Source organism: Pristiophorus japonicus, chromosome 11 (genome assembly GCF_044704955.1).
Source record: "Pristiophorus japonicus isolate sPriJap1 chromosome 11, sPriJap1.hap1, whole genome shotgun sequence".
Taxonomy (NCBI): Eukaryota; Metazoa; Chordata; class Chondrichthyes; family Pristiophoridae; genus Pristiophorus; species Pristiophorus japonicus.
Window position 1 is genome coordinate 104,152,045 of NC_091987.1, and position 18,336 is coordinate 104,170,380.

The following is an 18,336-nucleotide window of genomic DNA, read 5'->3' on the forward strand; positions in this document are numbered from 1 at the left end:
AAAGGTGTAGAGTACAAAAGTGTGAAAATTATGATGAGCCTGTATAAAACACTGGTTTGGCCCCAACTGGAGTACTGTGTACAACTCTGGGCATCACACTTTAGGAAAGATGTGAAGGTCTTAGAGAAGGCGCAGAAAAGATTTACGAGAATTATTCCAGGAGTGAGGTACTTCAGTAACATTAATAAACTGGAGAAGCTGGAGTTGTTCTCCTTGGAGTAGAGAAGATTGAGAGGAGATTTGATCGAGGTGTTCAAAATCATGAGGGGTCTGGACAGGGTAGATAAGAGAGAAACTGTTCCCATTGGCAGAAGGGTCGCGAACCAGAGGACACAGATTTAAGGTGATTGGCAAAAGAACCAAAGATAAAACTTAAGATAACATTTTTTTGCACAGCGAGTGGCTAAGATCTGTAATGCATTGCCTGAAAGGGTGGTGGAGGCAGACACCCCGAGGAAAGACAAGGCAGGTTGGTTTGAGCAAACTCCCCCCACCTTCCCCCCCCCCCCCCGTCACATCCCCCAGAAAAGGACAATTTAAACTCCCTCTCACCAACGTGGTCACAACCTCCAGCCTGAGGCCTGTCGGGCATCAACCTCGCCGCTCGGAATGACTATAATTTCACCTGGAATATACTCCCACGGACAGAGGTGTTTCATTCAACACGGCCACCGTGGGTCAAACTTCCCCCCCCAAGACATCGAATTGATTCTCGCCCCGGGGTCGTGACACCTAGCCTGAGGCCTGTTGTATGTCAACCTCGCTGCACGCAATAAGGAGAATTACATCGGGAATTAGTCCCACGGATAAAGGCAGTTCATTCAACACAGCCGCCGAGGTTTGATTTCCCCCTGCCCGGGTACATGGATTATATATAAATCCCATGATTAGATTCCAGCCTGTAACTCACTCCAGGGTATTATATATATTGGTGTGGTGAGAGATGGTGGCGGTGGTGCGGCAAATGTTTGGTGTAGAGGTGCGGTGAGAGATCATGGCGGAAGTGCATTGAATGTTTTGTGGCGGAGGAGTGGTAAGAGATTGTGGCAGAGAAGTGAGAGATCGTGGAAGAGGAGTGGTGAGAGATCGTGGCAGAGGAGCAGCGAATGTTTGTGACGGGGAGCGGAGAGAGATCGTGGCGGAAGTGCGGCAAATGAGGGTGTGGGGCCCAGATGAGCTGAGGGCCCAGGGGCAGCATGGGCCAGCCCACACTAGGATACGTGTGCGCACTAGGTCCATGCAGCAGAGCAGGTCCAATCGTCCTGGTTTACCCTTGCCACTGGATAAAGGCCTAGCTCTGTCAAGCCCGTGTAGTGGCTGATATGCAACGGTCACGCCACGTTAAAAATTCCACGCACAGGCATCTTCCACCCCTGGAGTTTAGGACAAGAATATCAGGTCCTCTGTTGAAACATCTGTGAACTCATCCCTTTTGATGTGGAAGCAAGTCATCCTCGTTCGAGGGACCGCCTATGATGGAGGCAGACTCAATTTTATATTTCAAAAGGGAGTTGGACAAGCATCTGAAGGAAAAGAAATTGCAGGGTTACGAGCTCAGTGGGCCAAATGGCCTTCTTCTGTGCTATAATGATTCTATGACACATCTACAAGTTCAGATGCCATTACAAAATTCTTGATATTTTAACCCCTTGCATTGTAACACTACGTGTTGCATTCTTTTCAAATAAGGCTTCAACAGTAATATCAAACCTTGTTTGAGTAAACTCCAAGCTAGGGAACGGGGAGAGATAGAGGAGAAATGAAACTACCACAAATGATTGCCATCTTTTGCCAAGTGCTAAAGCTGGTGAGCCGCCAGGTGATGAGCAATGGGACTATGGCTCGAGTTGCCATGGTTTTGTTGCAGCTGATGGAAACAAATTTGAAACTGTACACCCCAGAAGATGAGTGCAAGAGACAGATCTTGCCTTTATATAGCACATTATCTCTCTCAGAAATAGCCCAAACATTCACAGATCATCAATTACGTTGTGAATTTATTGTTAGGAGCCATTTTGCACACTGCACAAAAAGCAATGACATGAATGACTGGTTATTCTGTTTTTGCAGATGTCTGTAAATATTGGCCAGGACTCTGGGAGGACTCCCTGCTCTTCAGACAGTGTTTTGAGATTTTCTATATCCACATTAACAGGCAGAGGGGACTTTAGTTTAAGATCTCATCCAAAGAAGTAAAGCTCCCAAACAATGTAGCTCTCCCTCAGTGAGGTACGACGATGCCAGCCTAGGGTAAGAACATATGGTGGATGGAGAAAGCGCAGGAGATCCAGTAACTAGCCAACAACCACGACATGCATGGATTCTTTAGCGCAGTCAAGGCCACCTGTGGCCCAAGCACCCAAGGTCCTACCCCACTGAGAGCCAAGAACGGAGAGGTACTTATCAAGGACAGAAGGGCAGTCAGTGCCCGCTGGAAGGAGCACTTCAAAGATCTCCTTAACCAACACTCTGTCTTTGGCATGAGTGTCCTCGACTCTATTCCGCAGCATGCTAATTGCCACCATCTCAGCACAACCCCAGCTGGGCATGAGGTTGAAAAAGGCCATCCGACAACTGAAGAACAACAAGGCCTCAGGAGCAGATGGAATCCCTGCTGAGGCACTAAAGCATGGTGGAGAAGCAATATTGGCACGAATACATGAACTAATTTCTCTTATTTGGAAGGAGGAGAGCATGCCAGGGGATCTCAGAGATGCCGTAATCGTGACCATCTTCAAGAAAGGTGACAAGTTTCATTGCAGTAATTACATAGGAGTTTCCCTGCTATCTGCCACAGGGAAAGTCATCGCAAGAATCCTCCTCAATCGCCTTTTCCCAGTGGCTGAAGAGCTCCTCCCAGAGTCACAATGCAGATTGCAACCACTAAGGGGCACAATGGACATGATCTTCACCGCACGTCAAATCCAAGAGAAATGCAGGGAACCATCATAGGCAGTCCCTCGGAATCGAGGAAGACTTGCTTCCACTCCTGAAGTGAGTTCTTTGGTGGCTGAATAGTCCAATACGAGAACCACAGACTCTGTCACAGGTGAGACAGATAGTCATTGAGGGTGGGACTGGTTTGCCGCACTCTCTTTCTGCTGTCTGCGCTTGATTTCTGCATGCTCTCGGTGTTGAGACTCGAGGTGCTCAGCGCACTCTCGGACGTACTTCCTCCACTTAGGGCGGTCTTGGGCCAGGGACTCCCAGATGTCAGTGGGGATGTTGCACTTTATCAGGGAGGCTTTGAGGATGTCCTTGTAGCGTTTCCGCTGCCCACCTTTGGCTCATTTGCCATGAAGGAGCTCCGAGTAGAGCACTTGCTTTGGGAGTCTTGTGTCTGACATGCGGACTTTGTGGCCTGCCCAGCGGAGCTGATCGAGTGTGGTCAATGCTTCAATGCTGGGGATGTTAGCCTGAATGAGGACGCTGATGTTGGTGTGCATATCCTCCCAGGGGATTTGTAGGATCTTGCGGAGACATCGTTGGTGATATTTCTCCAGCAACTTCAGATGTCTACTGTACATGGTCCATGTCTCTGAGCCATAAAGGGAACATGCAAGGAACAACAGCAACCTCTGTATATGGCCTTCTTTGATCCCAGAAAGGCCTTCGATACAGTCAACTGTGAGGGATTATGGAGTGTCCTCCTCAAATTTGGCTGCCCTCAAAAGTTTGTCACTATCCCCCATCTCCCGCCTGCTCTACAATGACATGCAAGCCGTGATCCTGACCAACGGATCCACCACAGACCCAATTCACGTACGGACCGGCGTCAAGCAAGGCTGTCTCATCGCACCTATGCTCTTCTCGATCTTACTTGCTGCAATGCTCCATCTCACCCTCAGGAAGTTCCCCGCTGGATTGGAGCTAAATTACAGAACAAACGGGAAATTGTTCAATCTCCGCCGCCTCCAGGCCAGATCCAAGATCATCCCATCCTCTGTCATTATATTACAGTGCAGACGACACTTGCATCTGCGCACACTCGGAAGTCGAAGTCCAAACCATCGTCAACACCTTCACCGAAGTGTACGAAAGCATGGGCCTTACACTAAACATTCGTAAGACAAAGGTCTTCTACCAACCTGCCCTTACCACACTGTACTGCCCCCCCACCCCAATTATCAAAATCCATGACGAGGCCTTGGACAACGTTGACCATTTTCCATACCTTTGGAGCCTTCTGTCACTAAGGGCAGACATCGATGACAAAGTCCAACACTGCCTTCAGTATGCCAGTGCAGCCTTTGGTCGCCTGAGTATCTGAAGACCAGGACCCGAAACCCGGCACCAAGTTCATGATTTACAGAGCAGTAGTGATACCTGCCCTCTTATATGCTTCAGAGACATGGACCATTAAAAGCAGGTGCCACAAAACACTGGAGGCATCAACACTGCCTCCACAAGATCCTGCAAATCCATTGGCAGGATAGGCGCACTAAGGTCAGTGTTCTCGCTCATGCCAAAATCCTCAGCATTGAAGCACAGACCACGCTCGATCAGTTCCGATGGACGGGCCACTTTATCCGCATGCCCGATAAGAGACTCCCAAAGTAAGCGCTCTACTCGGAGCTCTAACACAGCAAGCAAGCCCCAGGTGGGTAGAGGAAATGCTTCAAGGACACCCTCAAAGTCTCCTTAAAAAAGTGCAACATCCCCACCGACACCTGGGAATCTCTGGCCCCAGACTGCATCCAGGGAGGTTACGAACACCTCGAGTCTCTTCGCCGGGAGAAAGCAGAAGCCAAGCGCAAACAGCGAAAGGAGCACGCGACAACCCAGCACCCCACCCACCCATCACTTCAACCGCTATCTGTTCCACCTGTGACAGAGACTGTAGGTCCCACATTTAACTCATCAGTCAACTGAGAACTCATTTTTAATGTGGAAGCAACTCATGCTCGACTACAAGGGACTGCCTAAGAGAGAATGTGCTCACAACCGGGAGTGGAAGCACAATTTTCTAACTGAGAGGCTGGAACATCACCAAGACACAGAGGTGAGGAGGGGGAAGAGGGGTAGGATAATCCTCTATTAATAAAACAACTTTCGATATCCAGGTACCCTGTGTAGAACCCTATGGATGACATCCAACTCAGACCTGACAAATGTCAATTACTCCAGTTCCTAGTCATTGATTTTTGTGTAAGAGGGGGAAAAGCGTCTTTCAAAATGTGCTTCATTTTTAAAGTTTTACTAATTTTAAATAATTTGCGCTATCAGTCACGTGTTCTAAAAGCAAGTTTTCGATTGTCTTACCAGGGGCAGTACTGTCTGCCTTTAAAGTACATTCTATTCTATAGAATATCTTCTCACTGTTACGCAATTTGTGTTAACGGTCAGAACCGAGGCTCCGACAGTTGCTGGTGGTGGGGGCCGGGGTTAATAAATAGGGGTTACGTTGCTGAAGTGAAGATGAGACGAGCCATGTCTGGGGTCCAAGTGTACATCTCCAGTGTATCCGCATCGAGAGAGGCAAGTGAACCGCGGCACTATGAACCCAAGCGGCCGGCAGGGGGCAGTACAACTTATTCCCAAACCAACCAAACTTTCCACTATTTATTATAGCAACATGCCCTTTAACAATTGTTAATATAATTATCTTTTATCCTAAATTTCTCGGGTCTAATTTTTCAAAGGGTAACTGTTAGAATTAGTGACATATAATTAATTATTCGGTACATATGTGCGTGTGCATAAAAATCAAGATTTCCCAATTTCACTAAAGTGAGATCAAATCATGACTGTTTTGGAGATTGTCTTGAATCTAATAAAAATGTTGTGAGAGATCGGAGACAGAGAAGAAAAGCATGAATTACCACTCCAAGATATTTGGACACGAAATCTCAGATCTGAAAGGATTGCCCAGGGAATCGCCAGCACTATGTTCGATCTGGTGGAACCTTGCCAAGTTTAAAGCTAAACGAAGACGCTGGGATCTCGCAATTGATGGTAGCCTGCCCTCTTGTTACATTAACATAACATAAAAAATAAGACCAGGAGTACGCTATCGACCCCTCGAGCCTGCTCCACCATTTAATACGACCATGGTTGATCCAATCATGGACTCAGGTCCACTTCCCTGCCCACTCCCCGTAACCCCTTATCGTTTATGAAACTGTCCATCTCGGTCTTAAATTTATTCAATGTTCCAGCTTCCATAGCTTTTTGAGGCAGCGAATGCCACAGATTTACAACCCTCAGAGAAGAAATAGTAGAACTGCCTAATGGTTTTCTTACCTTCCTGCAAATAAATAGGGGCATGTCCTATCAATAGATTTGTCACTGGCTGATGTCCTACCCACCTCTAGGAAAGATGAACTCTACCTCTAATGGTGGCTAGGCTCCAGTTTATCACAGATCCCAGAGTGCAGGGGTTGGAGGCACAGAAACCAAATGTATCTTTCTGCTGATCCTCCAACAAAGATCCAGAGACAAATAGGTGCACGAAAAATAGCAGACTGGGTAGAGGTAGCAGCTTCCCTTTTTTGAAGGATATTGGTGAACAAGTTGGACTTTTACAATAATCTGGTAGCTTTAAGTGGTATTGTCCTTCCTGGTATCAGTTGCACATGTACCGGATTTATTGAATTCAATATGGCGAGTTTTGAACTCACCAGCTAAAAAGGTTACTAGTATCGTAACCACAACACTACCATTTTCTGTCAGTCACACCTGCTACACTGGCTAACATTGTGGGCCTCCCGGACCTGTGTGAGACCACCACCGCAGGCCGGGCTATAAATAGAGCTGGAGCGCCGGGTCCCTGGAACATCATGGCGAAGGTGCGGCGAATGAGGGTATGGTGCTCAGAAGAGCAGAGAGTCATGGGGCAGCACGAACCTGCCCACATTGCGATATGTGTGTGCACTAGGTCCGTGCAGCAGAGCAGCCCTCCAGTCGTCCTGGTTGATCCTTGCCTAGCTCTGGCAAGCCCTTGTGTGGTGGCTGATGTGCAAGTTACCACACGTTAAAAAAGTTCACACACAGGCATCTTCCACTCTCAACTGGAGTTCAGGACTGGAATATCGGGTCCATCATTGAAACATCTGTGAACTCTCGTGGAAGCAAGGCATCCTCGTTCGAGGGACCGCCTATGATGATGACTGGCTAGCCATGGAGCATCATCAGCCTCCTGCCTGGCAATGCTGCAAGGCACAAGAGCAATAGAATTCTCATTTTAAATTGGATTTCATAGGAAACAAAAAAAAATGATGCTCTAAAGGCTCAGTGGGTAAACGTACCTGCCAGGATTGGGCCGAGACATTCACACCAAGTAGACCCTAGGTTTAGTGCTCCTATCGGGCGGAGTGAGCCCCAATAGATTTGAATGCAATGTTACATATTTTAAGATTAAAGATTTTCAAAATAATTTAAAAATAATTTGTACCAGTCACACCAGGCGAGTACTCAAGGGAATTTTGCTCTGTAACAGATGCCCATATAGCCCAAATGAAAATTTTAAGAGCTTATGATTCTTCGTGAAAGAATTTCAATATTGTAACAGCGTTGGTGAGACACTATACACGAGCTGTCGCTGGCTGGCACTAAAGATGGTTTTCTATTTTATTTCTTTGTTATTTATCAACCCTTCTCTGCTCCTAGGTCAGGTCTACTCAGTTGGAAGTGGAAAGGGTACTGGAAATAAAGAGAATAAAGTTCAAGCAGATAGATATCTCAGTCAGCGAAGCTCTCCTGGAAGAAATGAGAAGTAGAATAGGCAACCCCAATGCCCTTCCACCACAAATATTCAACGGTGACAGTTATTGTGGGGTAAGGGATCTTTCATTCTTCATTATGACCAATAAAATACTCTAGAACACAGTTTCAAAAAAATAAAATAAAATCATATATTTAACACTGGAAAGACATCAGATCTCAGTTTAAAATGCTCCAGTTAAATTGTCATCCATCAGGAGGTGGTAGCAGAGAGATTTTTAGGATAAAATTTCAGAAAGGGTTTGCCACTTTCAAGAAGTGCCACCAGGTCAGAATGGGATGCATCTTAGGCTGCCGAAGGAAGTAAGGGTGGAAATTGCGGAGGCTCTGGCCATAATATTCCAATCTTCCTTCGATTTAGGAGTGGTGCCAGAGGACTGGAGGATTGCAAATGTTACACACTGGTTCCAAAAAGAGGAGCGATAAACTCAGCAATTACAGGCCAGCCAGCCCACCGTTGGTGGTAGGGACACTTTGAGAGACATTAATCTGGGACAAAATGAATTGGCACCTGGAAAAATATGGGTTATTAAATGAAAGCCAGCATGGATTTGATAAAGGCAAAGCATGCTGGATTAAATTGATTGAGTTCTTTGATGAAGTAACGGAGAAGGTTGAGGAGGTAATGAAGTTGCTGCTGTTATGTGGACTTTCAAAACGCGGTTGATAAAGCGCCACATAATAGGCATGTTAGCAAAATTGAAGCCCATGGGATTAAAGGAGCAGTGGCTGCAGGGATACAAAATTAGACAAGCGTCAGAAAGGAGTGTAGTGGTGAACGGTTGTTTTTCAGACTGCAGGGACATGTGCAGTGGTGTTCCCCTTAGGTCAGTCTCGGGCACACTTATTTTTGATATATATTAATGACCTGGACTTGTATGTACAGGATATAACTTCAAAGTTTGCAAATGACATGAAACTCACAAATGTAGTAAACAGTGAGGATGATAAGACTTCAGGAGGGCAGACAGACTGGTGAAATGGACACACACATGGCAGATGCAATTTAGTGCAGAGAAGTGCAGTAACACATTTGGCCATTATTTCACCAGCTGAGAAACTCAAGTTTGTACTTCACTCCTGCTGGTATGTTTAAGACTTTTCGCACAAACTTCACTTACAGTTTGTGGCAGGTTGTTGATGGAGCACCAATTGGAAGTAGTGGACAGGAGCAAAAGGAGGAGTTTTACCTCCAGTCACATTATGAATGTCACTATGAGCTATGGAAATCTTCTTATATCCCTGTATGTTTCGCCCAGGGTCTGCTTTTTGTAATAGACAAACTAAAGGACAGAGCCAGTTTCTGGAAGCCAGTGCCATTGTGCACACCATTGGATAGCACGCTCTCCCTCCCCCCACCCCACCAAATCACCCAATTTTGACTAAGTGAAATTGGTTCTATTTGACTTAATAATTTAGGGGAATATCATAGCTTATATAAACTAAAATAAGAGTTCTTTAATTCACAAGACTTTTAAAAATACTTTGTAGGATTACCAGCAGTTTTACGATGCTGTGGAGAACGAAGACATTTATCACTTCTTAAAATTAACACAGGAACAGCAATGTGGTTGTAAAATTTCAACAGACTACATCAATCAAAATTACACCGCAGAAAACTGATTTGATGAACGCAATGCTGCACATTCACTGCTTTATCTTTTGTAAGTTATGATAATATAATTTAATCAGAAAAATTGGTCTTGTCTTTTGCTGTAACAGAGTTAAGAAAATCAAAACTACTGCAATTAATATTCTGCTTTTTAACAAAAAATTAATGGAGAAATGAAGCAATCTTCTGGCGACACGCACTCAATAGGATTTAAAGTCCGGATCTCCATTCTGCTCTTGCATTTTACAATGGTGCTCCTAAATTCAGAGGTTTGAGGTTGCAGACAAGGCGGGGGGGGGGGGGGGAAAACATAAAAAAAAAAACACGCACAGAATTATATTAAGATAAGTCACGAAAAACTCCACAGCCCAGAAAATCCTGTTCTTCGGGTTGGAGAAAAGCACATCAACTTGCGTTTATATAGCATCTTTAACCTAGTAAAATATCCCAAAGTGCTTTAGAATGTCAGCTGTGACTTGGTGGGTTGCACTCTCACCTCTGAAATCAGAAGGTTGTGGGTTTAAGCACAAAAATCTCGGTTGACACTCCAGTGCAGGGTTGAGTGTGTGTTGCAATGTCAGGCAGTGCTGTCTTTCGGATGAGATATTAATCCGAGGTCCTGTCTGCTCTCTCAGATAGATGTAAAAGATCCCATGGCATTATTTTGAAGAAGAGCTGGGGGGTTATCCCCAGTGTCGTGGCCAATATTTATCCCACAATCAATCAATGTAACAAAAAAAAATTCTGGTCATTATTACATTGCTGTTTGTGGGAGCTTGTGCGCAAAATTGGCTGCCACGTTTCCTACATTGCAACATTGACTACACTCCAAAAGTACTTCATTGGCTGTAAAGCGCTTTGAGACATCCAGTGGTCATGAAAGGTGCATATGAATGCAAGTTTTGTTTTCTAGCATAATCAGAAAACACCGACACCAAACTTAAAAAAAGGCATTGGGACAGAAGGTCAAATGCTTGGTCAATGAGGTTGGTAATTTTAAGCAGTGTCTTAAAAGAGGAGAGATGCAGAGGCAAAGAAATTTGGGAAGTGATTTCCAGAGCTTAAGGCTTAGACGGCTGCCAACAGTGGGGCGAAGGAAGTGAGGGTGCACAAGAGGGTCAGTGTTAGAGGAACAGGGATCTCGGAGGGTTGGAGGAGCGCTACAAGACAGCAAAGTTGAGAAGTGGTCTCCCCAGTAACAATAGCAGTTGGGCTGTGGCTCTCGAGTGCTTGTAAGCAGTGGCACTATCCTTAACCTGAATGGGGAAGTCTGACAGGAGCAGCATGCCCACAATACACCAAGAAAGAAGAATGGGAAACTGGATCATGACAGTTGATAGAATAAAAAGCAGCCATCAGGGTTAATAATAATCCTTAATTTGCTGTCAAAATAACGGAGGGTAATGGCACACTCCCTTATTTCCTCAAAGCCTCCTTGATAAAGTGCAACAACCCCACCGGCACCTGAGAATCCCTGGCCTGAGACCGCCCCAAGTAGAGGAAGAGCATCCGAGAGGGTGCTAAGCACCTTTGTATCATTGTCGAGAGCATGCAGAAATCATGTGCGGACAACAGAAAGAACGTGTGGCAATCCAATCTCCCCACCCACCCTTTCCTTCAACCACTGTCTGTCCCACCTGTGATTCCTGTATTGGACTATACAGTCACCTGAACATAATATAACAAGTAGGAGCGAGTAGGCCATAGAGCCCCTTGAGCCTGCTCCGCCATTCAATAAGATCATGGCTGATCTGATCATGGATTCAGCTCCACTTCCCCGCCCACTCCCCATAACCCCTTATCGTTTAAGAAACTGTCTATTTCTGACTTAAATTTATTCCAAGTCCCAGCTTCCACAGCTCTCCGAGGCAGCAAATTCCAGATTTCCAACCCTCAGAAGAAATTTCTCCTCATCTCTATTTTAAATGGGCGGCCCCTTATTCTAAAATCATGCCCTCTAGTTCTAGTCTCCCCCATCAGTTGAAACATCCTCTCTGCATCCACCTGGTCAAGCCCCCTCATAATCTTAGACGTTTTAAGATCACCTCTCATTCTTCTTAATTCCAAAGAGTAGAGGCCCAACCTACTTAATCTTTCCTCAAGTCAACCCCCTCATCTCCAGAATCAACCTAGTGAACCTTCGCTGAACTGCCTCCAAAGCAAGTATATCCTTTCACAAATATGGAAACCAAATCTGCACTCAGAGTGTAAGCAAGTCGTCCTCGATTTCAAGGGACTGCCTATGATGATGATTACCATTATTTATGCACAAATGGTACAACAACTTCAGGTGAGGGACAGATGCACAGGTAAACTCAAAAAATCCAAAAGTTGTTGTCACAGTTGCACTGCTCTGCCGTTATAGTTTTGCGAAAACTGCCTGCTGTTAGCTTTGCATCGCACTGCCTGCCTCACCACTGAATGGCGTGAAGTTGCTGTATTTGCACAGTAGATAAAAACTAAACACTCAAGTATTGTCCATTTCAGTGTAAACACCCCTTTAACAACGTGGTGAATGTTAATTACTGTAAACAACCACTCTGGCACTGAAAATGTACTATTACAAGTGTGGAGTCTCATTCCTTCAGATTTTAATACTGTTGGAGATTATAAAATGTAAAATTGAAGCTTAATGAAAAAAAAACTTTTCCTTGGTCTTTTGTCTCTTAATCCAATCTTTCTTTCCCTCTCTTTCTCTTTCTGTACGTTGAATTCACCTACTCTAATTTTCCCTTCCTTTTCAGTCCTTGCGCTGTTAATTTCACAGTCCTTCAATCTGATTGGTTACGGAGATGCCCTGTTCACAGGTCCCAGATGTCCAGTTTCCCTCGCTGCGATGTTATCAGCTTGCACTTTCAGCAACCAGCGGTGCAAAAATTTAAAGACCTAAACATGCACGTGCAAGTCTAATTAACGGAACACACTGCTCGGTGCCCTGCAACAGGAAATTATGGCACAATATTTTTGAACACAGATGATAGAGCTTTAAGAACTGGATCTACACATTAGATCTTGTGGGAACGGAAAGAATCTATGATTTTCAAAAATACCATTAAAATTTTAAAAATTCCTTAAAACTGGTTAGAAATACTGTAGCTACAAAACAAATTCTTCTAAAAAGTCTGCATAAAGTCTCCATCTACATAACTCCGTAATTCACCAATATCTAATTAAGACTCTCAATTTATATTGCAGTATTACTGGCATGAATCCCAAATACTATGAGCGAATAATATATTCTGGTGATTTTACCATCCCAGGGATTGCATCTGTACTAGGGGAGACAGCATGCTAAAACTATCACTAGTACTTCAACATCTCGCTAGAATTGCCTCGAAAAAATGTTCACATGCCTGTTTTCGTTACAGGTCTTTCAGACATCCCAAATCCGAAAACGCCCAGGCAGAGGTTCGGATATTTCTGGATTTCGGAGCGTCTTTCCGAAGTCCCGAATCTGGAAATGCCTGGGTCGAGGTAAGGGAGGGGAGGGGGGGTTGCACGCGCGGGGCAGCGGAGAGGAGCAAGCGAGTCCAGCGGCAGCAGAGCTGGGAGTGTGTCCCCGGCAGCGGCGGAGCGAGGGGGGTGGTTGGGGGTCGGCAGTTCCGGGCAGGAGTCAGTGGCCAGGAAAAACCTGCTTTGACGACCTGCACAAAAAGTTAGTTAAAGTTGTTACTAAATCGCTGAAAGAATTAAAAAGTAGGTAAGGATTTTGTGAATTTTTATTTTTTGTTTGTTTTCCCCTCCCTAAGCCCAACTCAGTGTAATCGGTTAAAAATATCAGATTTCGGAACATTTTCTGGATTCCGGACGACCCCGCCATGGATCGGCCCAGTGTCCAGATTTCAGGCGCTCAACCTGTATTGACATTCAATCAGTTAGCTCCTTGTCCTCAGATATTATTTACCTTTATATGTGAAAAAATATCATGGGAAACATTTTTTTTTTGTTGGTGTATTTTCAAAGCTATTACAGCTCCCCTGATGGCTCAGTGGGTAAAGCTCTTTATAAAAACTTAAAGAATACAAACCAAGAGTTCCCAGGTTGCATTCTCAGTCTATGTTGAGTTAGATAATCTCCATCAAGGCAGCACTGGGCTGCTACAATTAGCCTCACCACATTAAGCACACCATTCCAGAACCACCTTAGTGAATTAAAGTTACCGAAAAATGCTGAAGTCAGTAATTTTAGTTACACTAGTATTTTTTTTTTTAAATAAAAAGTACACACATTAACAAAGACACACAGATGGGTACAAATAAGTATAACTGTTGGGTGCAAGGGAATTCATGAGTGATCACATTTTTTGGGAAACAGGGCGAAACTGACCATTATAGCTTTCACACTTGGGCAGTTAGGAGCATTATGGCTATAAGTGAAGCAGCTCAGAATAGAACCTTAAACTGTGTGTAGTTTGTTCCACCGGTTCAAAGTGACAGGTCCTCCAGCCCCATACCTCCCAAAGGAGCACAATTATAATATTGCATCTTTCAGTTATGTTCCACTTTGGACTGCAGTAAAGTAATGCGGACCACTTTCTATACACAGCAAATGGTAGAGCAGGTTCAAGGGTCAAAAAGCCGATTCCTGCTGAAATGTTCCTAAAAACAGAAAGCAAGCAAATTCTTTCAAATTTGGTTGTTTAAAAAGAGTGCAGCCATAGCATAGGGTGTCTCACTTTTAATTTGATTTAAAAAAAAATGGTGGTTGCATTCCCATTCATTTCAGAAGGCCCACTGATCATTCTTTTGAAAATGGTGTGAAGAGTCATTTGTCCCAGAATCACGGAGCAAATCAAAGTGATATACGATGTGTTCACTATAGACCGAACAAGGACGGTTCCTAGTTTGTGTTGTTTAAGATCCTGTATGGTTGGAGGCTAAACAGATACAAAAGGCACATGAAGAGTCACATTACGGGGTAATTCTAACCTTCACCGCCAGGCAGGAAACTCAGCCTTGCAGATCTGCCGCTCGTTCCACAATCTGCCGGATTTCCTTTTTCTAATTGACTCCAATGCAAGGGACAAATGGGCAAGGGGCAAATCTAGCGACCAATCCACAATGCTAAGTTTGTCATCCAGTAGTGAAAGTTAAAACCTACCCACACAAGTTCAAACACTATCCATAGTGGTAGCTTTAACCAAGTCCAAAACTAGACAAGCGGCAAACAAAACTGATGCACAGGTAACCATATATTCAGGTGATTCAAATTTACACACATGCCTCCTTTAATATAATCTGACAAAAAAATAAACTTTTGGCAAGAATACCAGGTAAGACATTACCCTTTAAGAATATTCCAGAAAGGAGCCCTCTCTCACATAAGCAGGCTGACATGCACAACTGCTGCACGAGGATCACCAGAGTACTACGCACAAAACACCATGGAACAGAGAACTGCCTGGCCGTCTGCTTCAAGATGGACACAACATCTGAGTGTTAGAACTGGAATAAACACTATCCAGATTTGGAGATGGATATTTGAACGCTTAAGAAAATAAGACATCAAACCTTTCCAGAGGATCGTACAGTTTAACCTAACTATTCTCTTCTATTTAAACACTGATGTAATACCAAAATGTTCTATTAAAATAAAATCAATCATGGAGAGAAAAAAAACATGCAACAAGGAGATTTTTTTTTTTTTAAAACTTCATTGCATCATTTATCAGTAATTACTCTCCAACATTCACAGCGACTGATGTTCAGTGAAAGGAATATAGGCAAAAAAAGGGGAAAAAAAGAGGCAACTTGGCATAATTGAGAAGATGACGCAAAACTTGGCATTTCTTTTTCTGGAGATAAGCTTTGATTTAAGGCTATAACCGGCAGCTCCAAAGAGGAACGTTTCAGGTATTAAAGCAAAGTTTAACTATGCCATACAGTTGGGAGTGCTTAGATCAGCTTCCAAAAACTTAATTTTGCTTCTACGAAGTCCGCTGACTCCAATCAAAACAGCAGCTAATCATCTACAGACAGAAGGGAAAGGTTGTTTGCGACTCAATATCTGCAATAAGTGGATGTTTGAAGGCTACTCCTCTGTTGAAATCCATGCTTTTTGAACTGAAGAACTTCCTGGGCAGTGCCAACATGTTTACTGAGGTCACCATAGGTGGTGCAATGTTTCTGGGTCAAGTTCTCACACTTGCTGTTGCTCTGCAAGGGCTTCTGCTTCCTAAAAAAAAGGGGAGAAACAGAAAAAGTGTTTAAACACACGGCTACTGAATCACAGAAATCAATACAATCCATTATTGTGTGGCAAGCCCCTCAATGTTTTTGAAGCGTATTCTCCCAGTGAAACTGGGATTCCAATTTAATCTAACCTACAGAGTAGTTTTCAATTTGTGAGCAAAATTCCTTTGTTTTACACAGCAAGCACAAGCAAAAGTAGAGAAGGTTTTTAAGGCTTCTCATTGAACTAGATCCAAGTATCCAACCTAGTAGACATAATGCTTGGGTGTGTGTGGTGGGGAGGGGGGGGTGTGTGGAGAGGAAGAGAGAGAGAGAGAGAGAGAGAGAGAGAGAGAGAGAGAGAGAGAGAGAGAGAGAGAGAGGAGGGGTAGAAAAGAGGCAACATTCACTGACTGGATGTTCCAATCGAAGTACAAATTTCTTCATTGGTGTCAGATCACAAAATTTCTACAGTCTTAAAAGTATCATTTAATATAGCAATTATTCCCACTGGAATTAAAAGGACATTTCATAAGATGCTGCATTTCACAAGGAAAACTTAAAAATGTATTATCCATTTAAATTTTTTGTGATGGAAGCGTGAATTGCAGAGTTTAAACGTACTAACTTTTCACAGTAAAGGGTAATAAGAGTTTTTCTTATGGTGATAAAAGGGAAATACTTGAAAGGGAAAGGTCTTTAACCACAAGTCAAACAGTTATTAAAATACAATCATTAGACAGATAAAGTGGCTGCACTTCTTCGACAGCGCCTCCAAAACCCGCGACCTCTATCACCTAGAAGGACAAGGGCAACAGGCACATGGGAACATCATCTCCTGCAAGTTCCCCTCCAAGTCAAACACCAGCCTGACTTGGAAATAGATCACTGTTCCTTCATCGTTAATGGGCTAAAATCCTGGAACTCCCCACCTAAACAGCACTGTGGGAGTATCTTCACCATACGGACTGCAACGGTTCAAGAAAGTGCCTCACCACCACCTTCTCAAGGACAATTAGGGATGGGAAATAAATGCTGGTCTTGCCAGCGATGCCCACATCCCGTGTGTGAATAAAAAAATATCTTGAGCAGACTACACTGAAACCTTGGAAACAAAATTGAGAAAATTACAGAACATTTTTCAAACTGATGCACAAAAGTCAATTAGTAGAGAACATGCATAATGTGCAACACAAGCACAGCACAATGTGCAAGGCCCAATTTAATGCTATACACAATAAAAGGTCCTTCAAATATTAAAATCATATGAAGAGAAATAGGTAGACAGACAGCCAAACAGCCATGTGCATCAATTAGTTCCCAGTACTCACTTCCAGCAGACTAGCCCTGGTGAGATGAAGCAACTTATTGAAAATAGTTAATCTATGGTACAGCTTTCAAGTACAAATAGAACTCTTCAAATGCAGGACACTTGCAAAGATTAGTCAATTACAATACGTAAAATAGAGAATCAGACCACTGGCCATGTTCGAGTCAAAGAGATATAGCATCCACTGAAGACAGTTATGTCTCAAGCCCAAAAGCAGAAATGTCAACAGCACGTCAATAATGTTGCATGCTCAGTCTGAATGTTTGAATTAGGTGGTCAGGAGGACATTATTTCTCATTACCTTAAACCCGTGCAGATGAAATCATATAAAAGCAAAAACATTTTTTTTTTTTTAAGATTCATCCACTTCATCCTCATCCTAATCAAGAAGAAATGAAGAAAAGAAAAATAAGTACAAGCAAATAGATCATAAAATGAGTGGAATGCAAAACAAGCAAAACAACAAGCACCACCAATAACTGTCACTTAGATGTTTGGGCAGAAGTTCTACAATTTTTTTTAAACTAATGATTTAAAAAAAAAAGTTAGTCTTTAAATCAAGACTCGCCTCACGGTCGAAAATCTTAGCCATTTAAAATAAGCGTTTTAAAACACAAAGGAATGGAGGGATATTTCTGAATGTAACCTACCCCCATCTAAAGTTGTCAAACTATTTTCAACATTACTGAAGTTTCCATTTGTCATTAATTATTCTTCAACTTGCATTGTGGAATAAAATTCAAGTGAATTATCAAATTACACAAAGATCAAACACATCTGATTAGTTTGTTTAGATACATTTACAATCGGTCATTGTTAGGCATGGGTGAGAAAGAGACTGCTCATATATAAAGCTACCTCAGTCACTGGTTCTTCATCTTCCTCCTCCTAAAATGGCATATCAAAAGAGGGTGTGGAGAGAGAGAGAGAGAGGAGGAGAGAAAGAAAAAGAGGGACATAACTTAATTAAAAAAGCAAACAGAAAATATAGCAAACATCCCATTAAAGGATGAATTCAATAGGTGAAGAATGATGGTGAGGAAAGATGGATGAAACTAATAAAGAGAAGGAATGAATGTGGTTAAAATACTTGGAAATTCAAAATATTCTTCTTATTAGGAACAGACTGATACCTTAAGCGCCTACTTTCATTTTTTGTGAAATATAAAGTGTGTTCAATCTTTACTCGCTGAAAACAGGGAAAAGAGTAGAGCATGGACTAGTGTTTATTGCATTCAATTGTTAAATTTTCTTTTCTCGCAGACTTTATTGGCTGTGACTTGCTTTTTGATTAAGAGCAGCAGTACGCAGGGACACCAGTCACACGATCAACTTATCAAATTTGTAGCCTGACAATGTGGAGAAAAAGTTACATAATTATCAAGAGCATGCAATTCCTTGCTATGCCAGAGCTGTAAAACCAATATCGTTTTCTATCTTCTAAGTACATTTATATCATTTTTTGTGGTTGTTGGGTGGGGGAGGAAGGAGGGGGGGGCTTC

General features: G+C 43.2%; 2 protein-coding genes across 7 annotated transcripts in view; one reads left to right on the forward strand and one right to left on the reverse strand.

Annotated features, from left to right (window-relative positions):
- Positions 1-5,418: 5,418 nt before the first annotated feature.
- LOC139275561 (SH3 domain-binding glutamic acid-rich-like protein 3) lies at positions 5,419-9,345 on the forward strand. Its single transcript, XM_070892731.1, has 3 exons — positions 5,419-5,478; positions 7,609-7,776; positions 9,214-9,345. Exons 1-3 carry the CDS (start codon positions 5,419-5,421, stop codon positions 9,343-9,345), a joined length of 360 nt encoding a protein of 119 aa, XP_070748832.1.
- Positions 9,346-14,528: 5,183 nt separating this feature from the next.
- Positions 14,529-18,336, reverse strand: part of sh3bgr (SH3 domain binding glutamate-rich protein) — a 61,013-nt gene continuing 57,205 nt past the window's right edge. For all 6 annotated transcript variants that reach the window (XM_070893842.1, XM_070893840.1, XM_070893839.1 and 3 more), the window contains 3 exons: positions 17,693-17,722; positions 17,136-17,213; positions 14,529-15,508 (listed from right to left, as the gene is read on the reverse strand). In XM_070893842.1, coding sequence (XP_070749943.1) covers positions 17,187-17,213; positions 17,693-17,722 — 57 coding nt within the window. In that variant the 3' untranslated portion in view covers positions 14,529-15,508; positions 17,136-17,186. The remainder of the gene's footprint in view (positions 15,509-17,135; positions 17,214-17,692; positions 17,723-18,336) is intronic.

Coding starts and splice junctions, on each gene's coding strand:
- LOC139275561 (XM_070892731.1), top strand. CDS start 5,419: ATGAGACGAGCCATGTCTGGGGTCCAAGTGTACATCTCCAGTGTATCC. Junction 5,479..7,608: donor GTGTATCCGCATCGAGAGAG/GCAAGTGAACCG, acceptor CTCTGCTCCTAG/GTCAGGTCTACTCAGTTGGA. Junction 7,777..9,213: donor ACGGTGACAGTTATTGTGGG/GTAAGGGATCTT, acceptor AATACTTTGTAG/GATTACCAGCAGTTTTACGA.